This window comes from Cervus elaphus, chromosome 12 (genome assembly GCF_910594005.1).
Source record: "Cervus elaphus chromosome 12, mCerEla1.1, whole genome shotgun sequence".
NCBI lineage: Eukaryota > Metazoa > Chordata > Mammalia > Artiodactyla > Cervidae > Cervus > Cervus elaphus.
Window position 1 is genome coordinate 14863653 of NC_057826.1, and position 17271 is coordinate 14880923.

The following is a 17271-nucleotide window of genomic DNA, read 5'->3' on the forward strand; positions in this document are numbered from 1 at the left end:
TGGTGGGAGGTAGGGGGAACCTGTGGAAGATCAAGGGAAGGAAGCAAAGTTGTTGCAAATGGTCCAGAAGGCAGAACCAGGATGGGGCTGAAATGAAAATGAAGGCAGAGCTGAGTTCAACCCATAACTTTGTGATTAGATGTGTGCAGAAATGACATGGATTGTCTACGGTGTAGGGTTGCCAGATTTAACAAATGAAAATACAGGACACCCAGTTAAATTTGCATTTCAGATAAACAACAAAAATCTCATGCAGTATTTGGGACATGCTGTGTCTCCCCGGTCGCTCAATGGTAAAGAATCAGCCTGCCAACGCAGGAGAGGTACGAGATGTGGGTTCTGGGTCGGGAAGATCCCCTGGAGGAGGAAATGGCAACTCACCTCACTTTAACAATATATCTAAAGCATGTCATGATAGGTGCATTTTATCAAGGGCAGTGTTACAGAGGTCATTCTGTATTTCAGTGTTTGCAGCCCATGGAAATTTTATGGATAGAGGAGCCTGGTAGGCTACAGTCCATAGAGTCACAAGGAGTCGGACACAACCTAGCATGCATGCATGCTATGCTAGAAATCATTCCTTATTTGTCTGAAATTCAAATTTAACTGAGCATCTGGGATTTTTTCTGCTAATCCTACCAGGATGGTAAGTTTTTGTCCTTGAAGTTATACAAGCTGAATCTGGAGCATCACTTAGAAGACCACTGGTTGAGATAACAGATGGTGGGCTTGGGTTGAAGAGCCCCACCCCACCTCCAATCGGGCATTCAGTTTCCCCAGTTTTCCTGGGACAGAGTGATCAGGCACAGGGCTTCCTCTCCACTCCCCAAGAAGGATTTAATTCCCTGTCCCTGAGCCTGGCATCTCCTTGTTTAGAGCTTGCCCTTCAATCGCCTGCAGCAGCATCCCACACCCTATAACCCCATCCAAGAGCAGCTAGCCCGGGGCAGGGGTGTGTGTCTGTGTGTGTGTGTGTGTGTGTGTGCACGTGCGCTGACTTAGCTCATCCCCACTGCTGGCCACAGACGTGGACCCACTCACCCACCCCTCGCACACCAGGGCTGAGCCCCTGCTCCCCGTGCACCTGATCGAGCCCCTCTCCTGGGTGGCAAGCTGTCACGCACCCCTGTGCTGCCCCCTCAGCCTGCCGTCACCGCGTGCACTCGATTAGGGGATCTGAGTGACTTACAGGGGCTCCTCTTCCCCAGGGTCGGTATTTGCATAGGGTGATGGATGTTGAGATGTCATCTAAACACATCTGCACTTTGCATTTTAAACAAAGCAATTTCCAGAGGAAGCTGGGGGAGCTTTGTCTCCTTCCAGGAACATTTCCTCTGAGTCAAATTCTTTTTTTTTTTTTTGGTGGTGGGGGGCAGTACTTTTCACATCTGTCCCAGGTCACTTTCCTCTACTTGTCTCCTGTTTACTCCCCTCCCCCACCCCACCCTCCTGTAGTGATGGCGGTGTGGAGCAGGGGATTACTTGCATCATAGGATGCAGAGGACATAGGATGTAGGGCCAGGCAGGGACCACCCACCTCCTCCTCCGTGCCAGACACTGGCACCCCCTCCCCATGTCCACACTGCAGGAGACCTGCGAACAGGAAAGTGACCTTAGACAGAACCAACCACACACCAGGCATCGCATCGCTGTCCACCTCCACCTCCCAGGATACCCTCAGATACTCTGTGTTTAATTTGGGGACATAAGATCCCTTCTGTCTAAGCTCTGACCTCTGATAACATATAACCAAGGCTTTTCCTCTGATAAATGAGTCTACCCCTTCCATCCAGGGACCTTTAGGATGATGATAGAAATATCCCTACAATATTGGCCTATGAGGCTAGGCTGAATGTTTTCAAAGCCAAGTGGAAAAGAACAAGGTATGAAATTCCTGGAATTTTGTCACTAGTGGTGTGGTTTCCCTGGTGGCTCAGATGGTAAAGAATCTGCCTGCAAAGCAGAAGACCTGGGTTTGATCCCTGGGTCAGAAAGATCCCCTAGGGAAGGGAATGGCTACCCACTCAGTATTCTTGCCTGGAGAATTCTATAAAAAGAGGAGTCTGGAGGGCTACAGTCCATGGGGTCAAAAAGAGTCAGACATGACTGAGCAACTAACACAGGTTCACACACACACAATGCGGCCTGAAAGCCAGCAGCATCACCCCGGCTCAGTGACCTACAAGGGACATGATTTTTGGGCAAAGTCACTTAACTGGCATAGCAAGGCCCCCTCCAGAGGCCCCACTGCAGTCGTACATGTGAGCTGCATGGCACAGAAGAAGCCTCCCTGTCCAGCTGGAAATATTGAATATTAGTGAGCTGACCTGGATGGGCAGCAAGCTGGCCCTGGCAGGGGAGGGAGCAGACATCTGTGGTTCACGTGGCTTCTGTGAGGTCTTGTGGCTCCCTAATGTGGGAGAGATGGGGAAAGGACACTTACTGAGGGCCTGCTCTGTGTCTGGCCCTTAAATAATTAGTCTGAAATATGGTGTGGTGGTGAAGAGGAGAGATTTTAATTGAACTAAATACAGTGAGAAGAAAAAAGTGAAAAGGACTCTTGAGAGTCCCTTGGACTGCAAGGAGCTCCAACTAGTCCATCCTAAAGGAAATCACTCCTGAGTGTTCATTGGAAGGACTGATGCTGAAGCTGAAACTCCTATACTTTGGCCACCTGATGCAAAGAGCTGACTCATTGGAAAAAACCCTGATGCTGGGAAAGATTGAAGGTGGGAGGAGAAGGGGATGATAGAGGATGGGATGGTTGGATGGCATCACCGACTCAATGGACATGGGTTTGGGTGGACTCTGGGAGTTGGTGATGGACAGGGAGGCTTGGAGTGCTGTGGTTCATGGGGTCACAGAGTCGGACATGACTGAGCGGTTGAACTGAACTGAACTGAACAGTGAAAAGTGAAAGTGAAAGTGAAAGTCGCTCAGTCGTGTCCAACCCTTTTCGACCCCATGGACTACACAGTCCATGGAATTCTCCAGGCCAGAATACTGGAGTGGGTAGCCTTTCCCTTCTCCAGGGGATATTCCCAACCCAGGAATCGAACCCAGGTCTCCCGCATTGCAGGTGGATTTTTTACCAGCTGAGCCACAAGAGAAGGCTCTAACTCAATACAGACTTGCATTCCACTCTGAGCTCCATGACCTTATGTGAGTTGACGAACCTTTCTGAGCTTTAGTTACTCATAACATGAAAACAGCAGCCTTCACGTCAAATACCCATCATGAGGAACAAACAGGATAATATGTGTGTAATTCCCTGGGATGCAGCTGGGGTCCCACGAACAAGTAACCTGTTAGCATCTTTACAGGGTATGGTAAGCTCCATTGTGCAGATGGAAAGGGAGGGGAGGTGCCTAGCTGTGGCCACACTACCAGTAAGAGCAGAGCAGGGACTTCCGAGCCTAGGCCAGTCTGAATCCAAAGCCTGTGCTTCACGTCCATAACCGGTCCATGGAGGACGGAAAGCTTGACCTGTAGATGGGAGAGACAGATCTGACTATGGCCCTTCTCTGCTTGGAACACTGCCAGACTTTCCCATTTGTTCTGGGACAGACAGCAGTGTCCTCAACTAGGCTGACTGCGCCACGTTCAGTCTGGCCCCTGATTTCCAGCCTTCTCTCTTCTGCCCCTTTGCCACTGACTAACCAATCAATCCCTTATAGCTCAGTGGGTAAAGAATCTGCCTGAAAGGCAGGAGACTCAGGTTCGATTCCTGGGTTGGGAAGATTCCCTGGAGAAGGAAATGGCAACCCACTCCAGTATTCTTGCCTGGAGGAATCCCATGGGCAGAAGAGCCTGACAGTCCATGGGGTCTCAAGAGTTGGACATGACTCAATGACTAAACCAACCAACCAACCAATCAAATGGTCTTCTTCCAGTTTCTTGGGCAAGCCCAGAGCATATCAACCTCTCTCTGTATATGTCTCTCTCCCAGAAATGCTCTCCCCAACCTCACCTGGCTTCCTCCTGTCCTATAGGTCTCAGCCTCTACCTGCTCCTGAAGGATGGTTACTTATACAAACCCTGCTCCTCCAAAGACCAGGTTGGTTGCCCTGTTACACATGCTCATATGCTGCTGAAAGTCTCCTGGATAAGATGCCCTCATAAACCACTAGTTTGATGTCTATCTTCTCTGCTAAACCAGGGGTCCCCACCATACCCCAAAATCTAGTCCTATGCCAGGTGATGAATGAATGGGTAAAGAGAGGGGGGCAAAGTCACTAGAATTTGTCAGGCCTCACTAAGAAAAGATGGTACATCCTGGATCAGAAAAGATTTGCCTTCTGGGTGTTCCCCTAAAACAGCCACTGCCCTTTGAGTCTGGAGGTGGGTCCTTGGAAGGGCACTTCCTGGGTCTGTGGAACCACAGGGTATACAGTGGAACCTCAGGGCAGCTTAAGGGGTCAGCTCTCTTGGATTCCAGGTAGCATCTGTTCTTTGGTGGTGAAGTGAATTTGCATCCGAGGCAAAATGAAGTATATGACATGGTGAGGTTTTCAGTCTTCCTCCACTGCACTCTGCCCATGCCCTCTGCTCAAGGAGAGACTTTGCTTGTTGGATCAGCTTCTAGCTCCTCTTTAGCTTGAGCAGGAAAGTGGAAAGAGACTGGAGAGGCTGAGATGATCTAGGTAACAAAGAGCTGAATCAGGGACGGGACAGCTGAGAAGGGGCACCCAAAGGTTGAGTTAGGGGGAGCTGGGCTGGGACAGAGTACACAAGAAAGACTTCCCACAGCAGGTGCTACCTAGGAGAGAGAGAGGTGAAAAAAGGTTTCTGATGAAGTTTTGCTGTGCGTTGATCATTTAACATCCTGCTGGTGGTAAGGGTATGCCAAGGGTAAGACTAATGTCACTTTTTAATTATTTGTGGTGGCTGGACTGTTGTTTCTTTGGAAGTGACCAAAGAATAGGCATTGAATGTAGTATTGTGTCTTTATTTGGAACATGTAATTTAACGAGTCTTGAGAGTGGAGCCCAGTGTAGTCTGTGTGGCCTGTGTGTTGCTCTGGAATCTTCTCTCCTTTATGTCAGACCCTGGCTCAGCCTTGCTCCAAACTTGACTGTAGGGCTTGTCATGTGCGTCTGTGGGAGGAGGGGATGGGAGGCCCTTGTGGTCCATGTTCTCCATAGGGGAGGTGGAGAGAGACTCTTCAGTAGCTGAGTGAGAGCCACAGTGCCTTGGCTTTGGCTGTGACAGCTGCCAAGGGGGTCTTTGCACCGATGAGCCAAGGACTGGGGCTGAGAAGTGGGGAAATGGTTGCAGAACTTCCTGGAAAAAATAAGTTGGAAAAAGGTCTCTAGAGACTCTTAACCCTTCCTCTTGTAGAGAAGACTTGGTTTCCAAACCATAAGACATGGGACTTTGAATGGCTATGCCCAGGTTCCCAGCCCATCCCAGGCCAGGGAAGGAAATGATGAGAGAAAGCCCACAAACAGAGCCAAATATGTAAGGACAGTCATGGGGAGGGTCATGTGGGGCCAAGAGGAAGAGAAGGTGGAGGCACCTACGTTCTCATTCTTAACATCCTTAAACAGGGAGCACATGGTCTACTACAAAGGCTCCCCTCTGCTTCCAGACATGAAGCCATAGGTGCTATCTTTCTTCCCCCCAAAATGTTTGCATATAAATGGCAACCAGATCGGCCTGACTGCAGAAACTGCAGAACTAAAGCCCTCTTTCCTCGCACCTCTAGATTGAGTCTGAGTAGGAACAGTTCACATAGAGTGTGGGATGCTTGCCCCGGACAGACCTGTCAGGGCCAGAGCAAGACCAGGTGAGGGAGAGGTGGCATCTTGGAGTGGGAAGAGCTTGGGAATGACAGTTGACACCTCCAAATTCTGTTCCTTGCAACCATACGGTTATTTTTTTCCCTGATAATGCCCAGAATATATGTAAATCAGGGTTTCTCAACCTCAGGACTCTTGACATTTGGGGTCAGATTGTCCTTTGTTGTGGGCCTGGCCTGTGCAATGTGTGATGTCCAGCAGCATCCCTGGCTTGCACCCGAGATACCAGTAGCGCCCCCAGTGTGGCTACAAAAGATGTCTCCAGATATTGCCAGGTATACCCTTGGGGGCAAAATTGGCCCCATTTGCGAACTTCTAGTCTAAATGTTGAAGCTGAAACCCAAATATTCTGGCCACCTGATGCAAAGAGCTGACTCATTGGTAAGACCCTGATGCTGGGAAAGATTGAGGGCCAGAGGAGAAGGGGATGACACAGGATGAGATGGTTGGATGGCATCACCAACTCAATGGACATGGGTTTGGGTAGATTCCGGCAGTTGGTGATGGACAGGGAGGCCAGGCGTGCTGCGGTTCATGGGGTAGCAAAGAGTCGGATGCGACTGAGCGACTGAACTGAACTGAACTGAGTCTAAGTCAAGTCAAGCAGTCCATCACCCCACAGTTTTTGAGACTCAAGGGTGAGATTATAATTTAGGCTCATTTCTCACAACTGTCAAGTAGGGGTATAAAATGGTAATTACTAAGCCCCTTCTGCTCCCCCAAATCTGTGTTTCTAAGGTGAATTCTACTCTACTGCCTTTGAGGCTAGGTAGAGAGCGAAGGTGGAGAAGGCAATGGCACCCCACTCCAGTACTCTTGCCTGGAAAATCCCATGGACGGAGGAGCCTGGTAGGCTGCAGTCCGTGGGGTCGCTAAGAGTCAGACACGACTGAGCGACTTCACTTTCACTTTTCACTTTCATGCATTGGAGAAGGAAATGGCAACCCACTCCAGTGTTCTTGCCTGGAGAATCGCAGGGACGGGGGAGCCTGGTGGGCTGCCGTCTATGGGGTCGCACAGAGTTGGACATGACTGAAGCGACTTAGCAACAGCAGCAGCAGAGAGCGAAGGTGGCTGTTAGCTAGATGAAAGAAAGAGTTCACGGCTGGTGAAGATGGTCCATGCTAACACCTGCTCTCTAGGGAGGCTCATTCTTTCTTCCCTATTTAGCCAACCCCACACCTGGCACCTTCTTGATGTCGCTCCTGGATTGTCAATAGCCTCTCAAATTAATAGAGTTAATTCTCCCAGCCAGCCCCTAGAGTTGCCTTCACTGAGTATTCTCACCTCATTGGATGACAACACTATGTTTCTAGTTGTTGGGGCTGGAATCTCTGAAATCACATTTGTCCCCCTTTCCCCCTACACACTCCATATCCAACATTATCACCAAATTCTGGTGGCTTCAAAACTGATCCAAGACCCAAGCACTTCTTAGCCCCTGCTCTTCCCCTACCCTGGTCTAAGCCGTGGTCACCCCACCTGTGGTCTCCTAATTGGTCTTCCTGCTTCCATCCTTGTCCTTCTCTGACCTGTCATCAACACATCAGCCAAAGGCTCCCATTGAGATGAGATCATAGCTCTTTTTTAACCAAAATCTTCCACTTAAAGTGAAAGCCACACTTCCCGTGGCCTCAAACCCCCTGATGATTTGTGCTCCCTCCCCCAGGCCCCTCCCGTTCCTTCCACCACACTCATTTTCCTGATGTTCACTGAGCACACCAGCATACTCCTACCTCAGGGCCTTTGTACGTGCCAGTCCCCCTGCTTCTGCAGGAAGAGTTATGACGAGTTCTTCCTACAGATGCCCACGTGACCCTCACCTTTCAACTTACTGTTCATTGAAACATTCTCAGTGAGGCTGCCCTGACCACTCCTTCTAAAATGACATCCCCAGTTCCTTTTCTTGTTCCATCCACCCCTCCCCTCCACAGCCTGTCTTTTCCTCTCATGGAACTTAGCACATTCTAACCAACTATATGACCTGGTTACTTTCTGTGCTCATTGTCTTTCTCTTCTTCCCACTAGACTGTGTGCATCATGAAGATAGAGATCATGCCTCTTCTCTTTACTGGTGGAGTCTCTTTGCCCAGAAAAGTGTCTGGCACAGAACAGACCCTCAGTAAATATTTGTTGAATGAATGAATGACCCTCAGTTATGTTTTTTTCCCCCTTTGATGCTTCAAATCCTTTGCCAACACAAAGTGGGGATATTTGGGAGGACAAATGAAGAGAGATAAAGAAATGGATGAAAAAAATGAGCTATTAGCTAGTCTATCACAATTATCTAGGCAAACCGAAGTACAGAAAATCTTAAAATATAGTCCAATAAAAATTTCTAATTTTTTATGACATTATATAATGTATAATTATATATATATATATATAATGTATAATGTAGCATGAATACCAGCTGGGTGTGTGGGAGGGGCGTGGGGATACATACATGTATACATGCACCAAATGTAGGTAAATTGAGAATTTACTGAAAATAATCCACATTGGGTACTTTCACTTCCACGAATACTTATTTCATGCTCAAGACTTGCTAGGTGTTGAGTTCAGACTGCCATGTGTCTCCTCTCTTCCAAGAGCTTCAGGGAACGTGACTGCCCACTGAAAGTTGATCAGACCTTGAGCTGTCTAGGTATGTGGGTTCTGTGGGTATCATAGTTGGTTGGTTGCCTCATAGACTTTCAAACCAACTCTTTTTGTGAGGCTGCTAGATTGATGTCTGGGACTGGCCCCCACCCCAAGGTGGTCACAGTGAGGATAGGCACAAAATTCACCAGGATTCAGAATGAAGCCCAGATATTTTCCATGGTTGTAGGAAGATTTTTTTTTTCCTCTCTACTTATGATGCAAAATAAAAAGCTGGCAGTCTTCTTGTTACTATTAAAGAGGCTAGTTTGAAGACAAAGCATACAGACAGAAGAGGGCAGAACCGAGAGAATCGGAGGCATAGAGCCAGAGTCCTTTGACTTTGTGAACCTCGGGACCGAACCCTACCTGATGCCTGCCCCCATTTATAGATTTCACATCTATCCAATGCAATGAGTCCTGTAAGCCCATATAAGCTGGGGTGTTTTTACTTGCAACAAAAAGCATCCTGATAGAGTCTTCTTGATTTCTTTCAGGCCCTTCCTTCTGCCTCTCACAGGACCTGAGTGTGTGCTGGTACAACACGAGGGCATTCTGCACTGTCTGTGCTGTGTGCATACACACACAGACGCACTTCAAAGTCCTAAGGCGATGGATTGTGTCTGGTTCACGTATATCTGATGCTTCTGACACTAATGAAAATAATAAAGGGCCTCATTTTTATTGTTTCAAAGCCTGAAAAGTAGTAGAAGGGATTTTCAGACCGCTTAATTTACATCCCTGAATCTTGCTGCTGAACACACATTTTATGCCCATTTGAACCCCCAGAGAACCCTAAGTCCGAGTTGGTTCTTCCGATGGCCTCTCCTAGCATCAGCCTGAGACCTGCGGGCAGTGCTGTCCAGGGGACAGCCCGCCAGCCAAGATAATGTGTTAAGAGACTCTCTTGATAGGCCGTTCCTTATTTATTCGATTCCAGATACATGGGACCAGGATGGGAAGACTCCTAGGGCATTCGGGAGGACACGTACAGAGGTGGGAGTACGTACAGGGGGGTGATGCAATGCGGGACCGTCATTTTAAAAATATATATACATCTTAAGAAGCCATTCCAGGCACATTATCCTTATTAGAAAATAAAACAATCTCCACATAGTGCTTTTCTTTGGTGCTCTTCCATGGGCATAGGCCTCTGTCCCCTCACCACGACCCCCTCTGCCTTCTGTCTTCGAGGGGATGGGGGGAGTCTGGAGGGAAGGGTGGCCCCTGACCCGGGGGCAGGTGCAGACTCTGGCTCCTCTACGGCCCTGCCATGGCCTCCCACCCAACATCCGGCTCTGGTCTTCCTAGTCGGTTCTTAAATTGTGCCCTGGGGAATCACTGAAGCTTCCTCTGTACCAAAACTGCGAGCCCTTATCAAGGTTCACATATGCCAAAGCCAGTCTAGAATCTCGAGAGAAGTGGGGACACGGGCACCAAACAAAACCCAGCCAATACCACCTTCTCCGTGGTTGGATTTTTTTTTTCCATTTTATTTCTTGGTTCATTTCAATGACCTGTATCATGAGAGTACAACTGAGAAGGGCTATGTCCTCTTTACAGATTTTCCAGGAACAGTGGATTTGGGGGGAAACTTCAGTTTTGTTCTGTTTAGGGGGGATGGGGTGTCCTAAACTCTCCTCACTTCACATCCTCCGCTAAGTCACCCCCCCCCCCAACCTCCTCCCTACTTCCCAGGGAGGTCCCAAAAGCTGGCTAGGCTCCCAACTAAGAAGCTGGCCCGTAAACTTCTTCTCTGAATGCCAACGGATCCATCAAGTACACACCACGGCCTTCCCCACTGAACAGACTTCTCATCGTTCCTTGTACATTTCCTGTTGCCATGAGAGATTTTTAATGGAAAAGCAGCAGCCACCTCAGTGGCACCAAGCCATCAGGACCATGGCCCCCCTTTTCCTATAAGGGGGCTCTAACGCTGGCACAGTGGCAGACGCATGGGCTCTGGCAAGGCAAAGCTGCCCTGTGCATGCAACACCCACCCACCACAAACCACTTGTTGCACTGTTCATCAGAGGTGCTTTTTCTAGAAAAGATGGACAGTGAAGACCAGTTGTGAACTAGCCCCTGGGGCGGCTCACAGCTCAGGTCCTCATGCTCGAGCAGTGACCACCCTACACAGAACGGGGGTGATGAGATGCGACCCTCTGCTCCCTGCCTCCTTGAGCACACAACACAGCGAGGCTGGGGGAGGCTCCCACACAGCAGACCCCCATCTCTCCAGGCAGATGTCAAGGAATGGCCCCCAACAGCTAAGTAGGCCTGGATTTTACCCCTGGTCCCTCAGAGGTGCCTGTGCATTTATCTGCCCAGATCGGAGACTGCACAGGACACTAGCAGCCACCTTGGATCATTCCAGTGTTGCCAGACAAGTGATTCTGGCCTTGAAGACCCCATAGGCAAAAAAGGGAGGGGGCATACGTCGCTGGTCTGTGAAGTCTCTTGGAACCCCTGACATTTTCTCCATGAAGGTATCTGAGAGCAGCGGATGGGATTTAGCCAGCTCTCACACCTGGGGTGACCTTAGCACATCCTGGCAGAAGTTCAGAAGGAGCCGTGTCTGGGTGTGGAAAGGCAGAACCAGCGGTAGCTGCTTCCCTTGGAAGGCTGTGAGGCTGTGGAACAGGACGCCTGGTCCCCTGGTTCTGGGGCTGGGTGGGTGGGAACTGCTTGCCCCTCAAAGTGACGAGAGATCAGGGTAGAATGTGTGTGGACTCCCCAGGTGTCCCTGGCAGGACTGCTCCGATCCCTGCTTTAGAAGACAGCTGATTGGAAGGATGCTTGAAACTCCTTCAGCCATGGGAGGTCCTCTAAGCTGCTCTCAGCCAACCCCATGAGCCCCGGATGGTGTGTTCAAGGTGCCCTCCCCCCAATCCGAGTGGGTTATAATGAACTTCCATAGCCACTCACCAAAATGGGTGACCACTGTTCCCATTCGGCCAGGACTGGAAGGTTTCCTGGGAAATAGATTCTCAATGCCGAAATGGGTCCTGGGCAAACTGGGGTGGTTGGTACCTTATGTAGCAGCCTGATGGTCTGGTAGGGGTCATGTCCTGCCAGAAAGCTGGCATTTAAGTGCACCTGGGGAGCTATTCTATACCTCCTCAGTCCAAAGATGGCAGGTGCAAACCCTCCTGTAGCACTGATTCACCCTGCCCTTTGGAAGGCAAGGAAGGGGCATTCTGGTGTCCACTGATCAGGCAGGCTGGTGACCCCTGTGGAGCCCCTGTCTTCAGAGTTCCCTTGCCTGCTCGTCTCTACTTCTGGGCCTTTCTGTGCTCAGCAAAGCTTGGTCTGGGCCTCTCCCTATCCCACCCGGGTCCTCCCAGAGCTGCCAGCCTAGAATCAGGTGCCCAGGGTGCCCTCGGAGGGGCCAGGTCCCTGCACATCCCTCAGCTCCCCAGGCCCACCTGCTCTGGACTCCCAGCAAGCAGGAGAAGCCTGCAGAAGCGGGGGTGCTGGGCCATGATGTCTTGGACCCTGCTCTGCTCTGAGCCAGCACCGTCCCCACCTGTGGGCCCTGAAGTCTTGGCTGGTGGAACCCGCAGTGGGGGTGAGCTCTGAGGTCGGGCAGGAAGTCGCAGTGGGGTTCCTGGGGATGGGGAGAGAGGGAGCGGGCCCTGGGGCAGCGGTGTCAGACGGGTGGGGGGTGCACCAAGGGGACAGGGTGACCAGGAAAATCCATGAGCTCTGGAAGCTAGTCCCCAGATGGTGAGCTGGGCTGGCCTGGGAGCCTAGGTGAAGGATGGAAGGAGGAAGCTGTATGGACTGTGGAAGGCGTGGGGCCTCCTGGGAGGCAGAACCTCAGAGTAGGCAGGCCCTCTGGAAGAAAGTACCTGCTTTCTGGGAGAGGAAAGCCCCCGAAAGTATACCCCCACCTGAGTATGCCAGAGTCCTTGGCACTCATCACTGCCTGCCCAGGCCGTGGGTGGAGGCCGAGGGGAGGGGGGATGTCAGAGAGGTGGTCACGAAATGTATGTGCTGCCTCTTGGTGATCAGGTGGGGAGACGGGGCCTTTCCTCCTGGGTGGTCTCCAGCCTCAGGGGGTAGTCAGCTCTGGCCCAGGCCTCGGCATTGCCCGTGGCGGAGAGAAAAAAAAAAAAAAAACCAAATGAAAAAAAAAGCCAGTTACAGATGAACCCCGCACCTGCCTTCCCATCCCCGTAACCCCCGCCCCTCCAGCACCCGGGACTCTGCACACAGCCAGGAGGCGAGGAGCCCCTTCCGCCGGGACGGCTCGCGGCCATGATACAGGACTTGAATGTTGAGGCTGGTGGCTGTGGAGGTGTTCGCGTCGGTCCATCCGTCTGTCCTTGGGCGGGAGTCCGTCCATGGGCCAGGCTGTCAGACCTTGGCCTCCAGCATCTCCAGGAAGAGTTTGTGCATGGGCACCTTGCCTTGCAGTTTGATGCTGTAGAAGTGCTGTACCGCCTTGGCGGCCGTCTGCCGGAGCAGGGGCAGCGTCAGCAGCAACTTGCCCGTCCTCCGCGGCTCCTCGTGGCGCTGGCTCAGCTCGTAGTCCTGCAGCGCCTCGTGCAGCAGGTCCTGCAGCTTCTGGACCGCCTCCAAATCCTCGATGTACATGGAATCTGCGGACACAGCGGGGTGGGCATCAGCGGTGCAACTGTGGAGCGCAGCCCTGGGTGTAGGGGGTCCCCATCACTGCTTTCAGAGCCTTCCAGACCCTCACTTTACAGAGAGACAAACCCAGGCTCAGAAGGGTTAAGCTGCCGGTCTGAAGTCTCAGAGGCCAATGACAGAGCTGGGGTTCACACCCAAGGAGAGATCTGTGTCCACGGAGAGATCTGTGTCCACGGAGGACTTTTCTTAGAAAACCACCAGGAGGTGGCAGTGAAGGGTTTGCCCCAGAGGTGCCGGGGGGACTCTGGCGCCAAAGTGGTGGAATTGTGATCTTGCGCCCCTCACTTGCTAGCTCTGTGACTTTCAGCAAGTTGCTTCAGTTCTCTGCACCTCATGTTCCTCATTTGTGAAAGGCCACATAATAGCTAGATCTACCTTGAGAGGCTAAATGAGTTAATACCCATCAAGGGCTTAAAATAGTACTTGTCACAACTATGGTACTATAGTGCCCAACTATGGTACCATCATCACCATAACCATCACCACCACCATCATCATCTTACACCATCACTATCATCAGTTTATCACCACTGTCATATCACCACCATCATCACCACCACCACCATACATCACCACCATCATCACCTCCATCATCACCATCACCACCTTATCAGCATCATGATATCAGCTTATCAGTCATATGATGTGATCAGTCATATCACCGCCATCATCACCATTAGAGTCATCATCGTGATTTTATTGTTACTGCTGCCACTAGGCACCAGCTCACGTCTTCAGTGCACTCACTGACCTTACAGAATAGTTGTTACAGTTATATGTACACAGATAAAGGGGCTGAATCCTGTGTCTGGGTGCCCTGAGGTGGGGCATATAGGGGAACTGAGATAGCGTGGTAGGGCACAAAGAGGGGAGATGCTATTGGGAGTTCTAGACAATCCTAGGGAGGGCTTTGGACTCAGGCCATGAATTTCAAATGAAATTTACCTAAATCGCAGAGGTGGCAAGGAGGTGCCCACGGAGCTGGGTTATAGTTGGGTCTGAGCCAAAGCAAAGTGGAGCCCACTTCCTGGCCTCAGTAAAAACAACCCGCCTTCTTCTGACATTCCTTAAAGATATTGAGCCTCCACCCTGAACTGCAGCACCCAAGGCCTGTCCAAGGTGGGAGGGTAAGGGTGCATGTGGGTCAAGTGAATTGGAAGCTGGGGGTGGGTCACCAAGGAAGGCTGAGCAAGTTTCCTGAATTCCTCAAAAGAGCAGGACAATTCTTTGCATGCTGTGTTTGCTAATTTTTTTTTTTTCTTTCTATGCTGTGTTTGTTTAGCTACCAGACTGCTGCAGGCCACTGTACCAACTAGCTGACCCCAGTGATTCCCTCTGACCTTGTGGCCCCTGCACTCAGCCCATGCCTCCATGGGTCCTACCTCTTTTCTCTTGGGAGAACATCAATAAAGTGAGGTGGGTGAGACTCTGGAGACTTAGATGCTGTGTGACTTTGGCCAAGTCACTTAGGCTCTCTGAGATTGTTGCCTTGTCTGTAAAATGGAGCAAATGAGGGTGCACGCCTCCTAGGTGAAGGTTAAATGACCTAGCATGTCATCAGGCACTTCGTAAGCACCTAATAAACGTCGTTATTATCATTACTTTGAGAGCTCAGAAGGCAGGAGATGCCCTTGCGGGGCTGGCCCTATACCTAAGATACCCGCACAATGTTTTGCCCCTTGTTGCAAAGGCAGTGAGGACTCTTCCTTTTGGCAATTGGGGAAAAAACCTGGCTCCATTCCTACACTCTTGGCTGATTTCAGAGCATGGTCCCTGTAAGGCTGCGACCTGTCCATCCAGACACCATGCCTCCTGCCAGCTTCCTCTCCCCATCACCCCACCCTCCCCAAGGAGGCCAAAATTGGCAGCTGCCTTCGACCGAAAATGAAATAAAATAACATTGCAAGATTAATTTCTTTGCAATCTATCAGCGAGTCTGTATTGATGGCATTGATAAACTGTTAATTACAAAATCAATGGCTATGAATTTTTTTCTGCTGTCAAGGAGCCTTAGAGAGGCCAGGAGGGGGTGAAAGATAGCCCGCTGGCTCCCAAGGGGCCGTGTTTTGGGGCAACAGCCTCTGAGGTGCTCTGGTCCACTTCACCTCAGCAGAGGCACCCATGGTGGCTTGCCTCCAGGACCACTCCAATGATCTCCTGGCCCATCTCTCCTCTAGCTAACACACTATCTGCCTGGATGACTTCACCCTCACTGCTGGGGACAGGTCATGTCCCCAGAGGCTTTCAAGGCTGCCTATACCAACCCCATTCCACCCCACTCCCTTCACAGTCCTGGAGCTTCCAGTCTAACACCAACAGCTCTTCTAGCCTAATCTCTCAACAGACCTGTTCTTTCTCTGTTTCCTGTCTGCATCTGATCACTCCATGACTCAGCCAAGGTCGTGGGCATCACAAACTCCTCTTTTCCCACTTAGAGGTCTTGGATCTGCAGAGAGCTGCAGGATGGCCTGGTAAACACCACGGGGCCAAGAAGTCCAGGTTCCCAGCACTCTGTCGCTCACGACAAAGCATGTACGCAGGCAGAGCTTGATGCTAGCTGAAGTTCCTGATGGGCTCTATCAGTCCTTGCATGCGTGCTCAGTCGCTTCAGTCATGGCTGACTCTGAGCCATGGACTGGAGCCCACCAGGCTCTCCTATCCACGAGATTCTCCAGGCAAGAATACTGGAGTGGGTTGCCATGCCTTTCTTTCTCCAGGGTATCTTCCTGACCCAGGGATCGAACCCGGGTCTCCTGTATCTCCTGCGTTGCAGGCAGATTCTTTACCACTGAGCTACCAGGGAAGCCCGTCAGTCCTTAGGAGTTTCGTATTTGTGTGTGTGTGTGTGTGTGCATGCATGCACTTGGATGTGCATGTGTGCATGTCTGTCTGTATGTACTGAGATCAAGACAAGAGCCACTGGCAGAGCTGAATAGACTTCAGAGAGCTCTTGCAGTTTGTCCGTGGGGGGAGTGAGGTGACCGCTGAGCAGACTCCTACCTCTTCACACTCTTCTCCTGGTCCGGGCAAGCGTGAGCTCCAGGTCTCTGTCATGAGAAGCGGTCAGGAGACTCCAACAACAAGGATGTGCCCCTGGGGGTCTGGCCAGCCTTGCTGCGTCTCTCTGTGCTCCCCAGTGTCCTCGGCTCTTACCGGTTTCCTCTCCTCCTCTGCCCACCCAAACCCCCAGCCCCTCTGTGACGGCTGACTACAATGCCTCCCTTTGAATAGGAGAGCGTGCAGGACTGTGAGGGTGTGAGACTTGGCTGTCTGATACGTGATGACCGAGATCTGTCTCCTGCGTTTGTCAAAGTGGATAGAACCGGACAATACAAAGAGTGCGCTCTGCTGGCAACTCTGGACTTTTGTTAATAATAATGTATCAGCATTGGCTCATTAATTGTAACAAATTACCACACTAAGCCGGGATGTTAATAGTAGGGGAAAGGGTGCACAGGGCCTGGAGGACGTGGGTGGGCTGATGTGTGGAACTCTATGGAACTCTACCTGACCAGTTACTCTGTTGGCCTGAAACAGTATGAAAAAAGCCCCAATGGCATTAGCATTCTCTAACAAAGCCTACATTGCAATTTTGGAATCCTAAGGTGTGGGTAAATGGTCTCTACAGAGGTATGTAAAATGTTTAATTCTTATTTTGCATTGGTTTTTTTTAATAAAAGGGATTGGAACTGAAAAAAAAGAAAAAAAAGCTTCCCTCTATTAGGTTGGGTTTCCTAGAAGCAGAGCCCGACACAGGGGTTCAGGTGCATGGGATTTGTGGAGAGTGTGCTCTCAGGAGGAAGAAAGGTGGGAGGTAGGATAGCACAAGGGTAGGAGAAAGCAAGGTAGGGAGACAGCCTGGCTTGGTTCTGGTCCCACTCCAGGAGTCCAGCCTTTTGTTCTCCTGTGTGTGCCTGCCATTGGCTGAAGGTATAGGGGTGTGTGTGTGTGTGTGTGTGTGTGTGTGTGTGTGTGTGTGTGTGTGTGCGTGTGTGTGTTGCAGGGAGTTGACGGTGTGTGTGTGTGTGTGTGTGTGTGTGTGTGTGTGTGCGTGTGTGTGTTGCAGGGAGTTGACGGAATCCTCCAAACAAGGCAGGTAAGGCTAGGTCTCTGGTGAAGGGAGAAGCCATGGGCTATTAGCAGCAAAATTCAGCAGCTGGGGCGCGGGTGT

At 50.8% G+C, this 17271-nt stretch overlaps 1 protein-coding gene and 1 long non-coding RNA gene across 5 annotated transcripts in view; one reads left to right on the forward strand and one right to left on the reverse strand.

Annotated features, from left to right (window-relative positions):
- LOC122705898 overlaps positions 1–9286 on the forward strand; it is a 206243-nt gene extending 196957 nt beyond the window's left edge. Inside the window, exons 6-7 of the long non-coding RNA XR_006344183.1 lie at positions 3993–4057; positions 8939–9286. This is a non-coding gene — a long non-coding RNA (uncharacterized LOC122705898). The remainder of the gene's footprint in view (positions 1–3992; positions 4058–8938) is intronic.
- A 2781-nt stretch (positions 9287–12067) lies between these two features.
- The window catches only part of ESRRB (estrogen related receptor beta), a 182255-nt gene continuing 177051 nt past the window's right edge, over positions 12068–17271 (reverse strand). For all 4 annotated transcript variants that reach the window (XM_043921170.1, XM_043921169.1, XM_043921172.1 and 1 more), the window contains one exon: positions 12068–13048. In XM_043921170.1, coding sequence (XP_043777105.1) covers positions 12804–13048 — 245 coding nt within the window. In that variant the 3' untranslated portion in view covers positions 12068–12803. The remainder of the gene's footprint in view (positions 13049–17271) is intronic.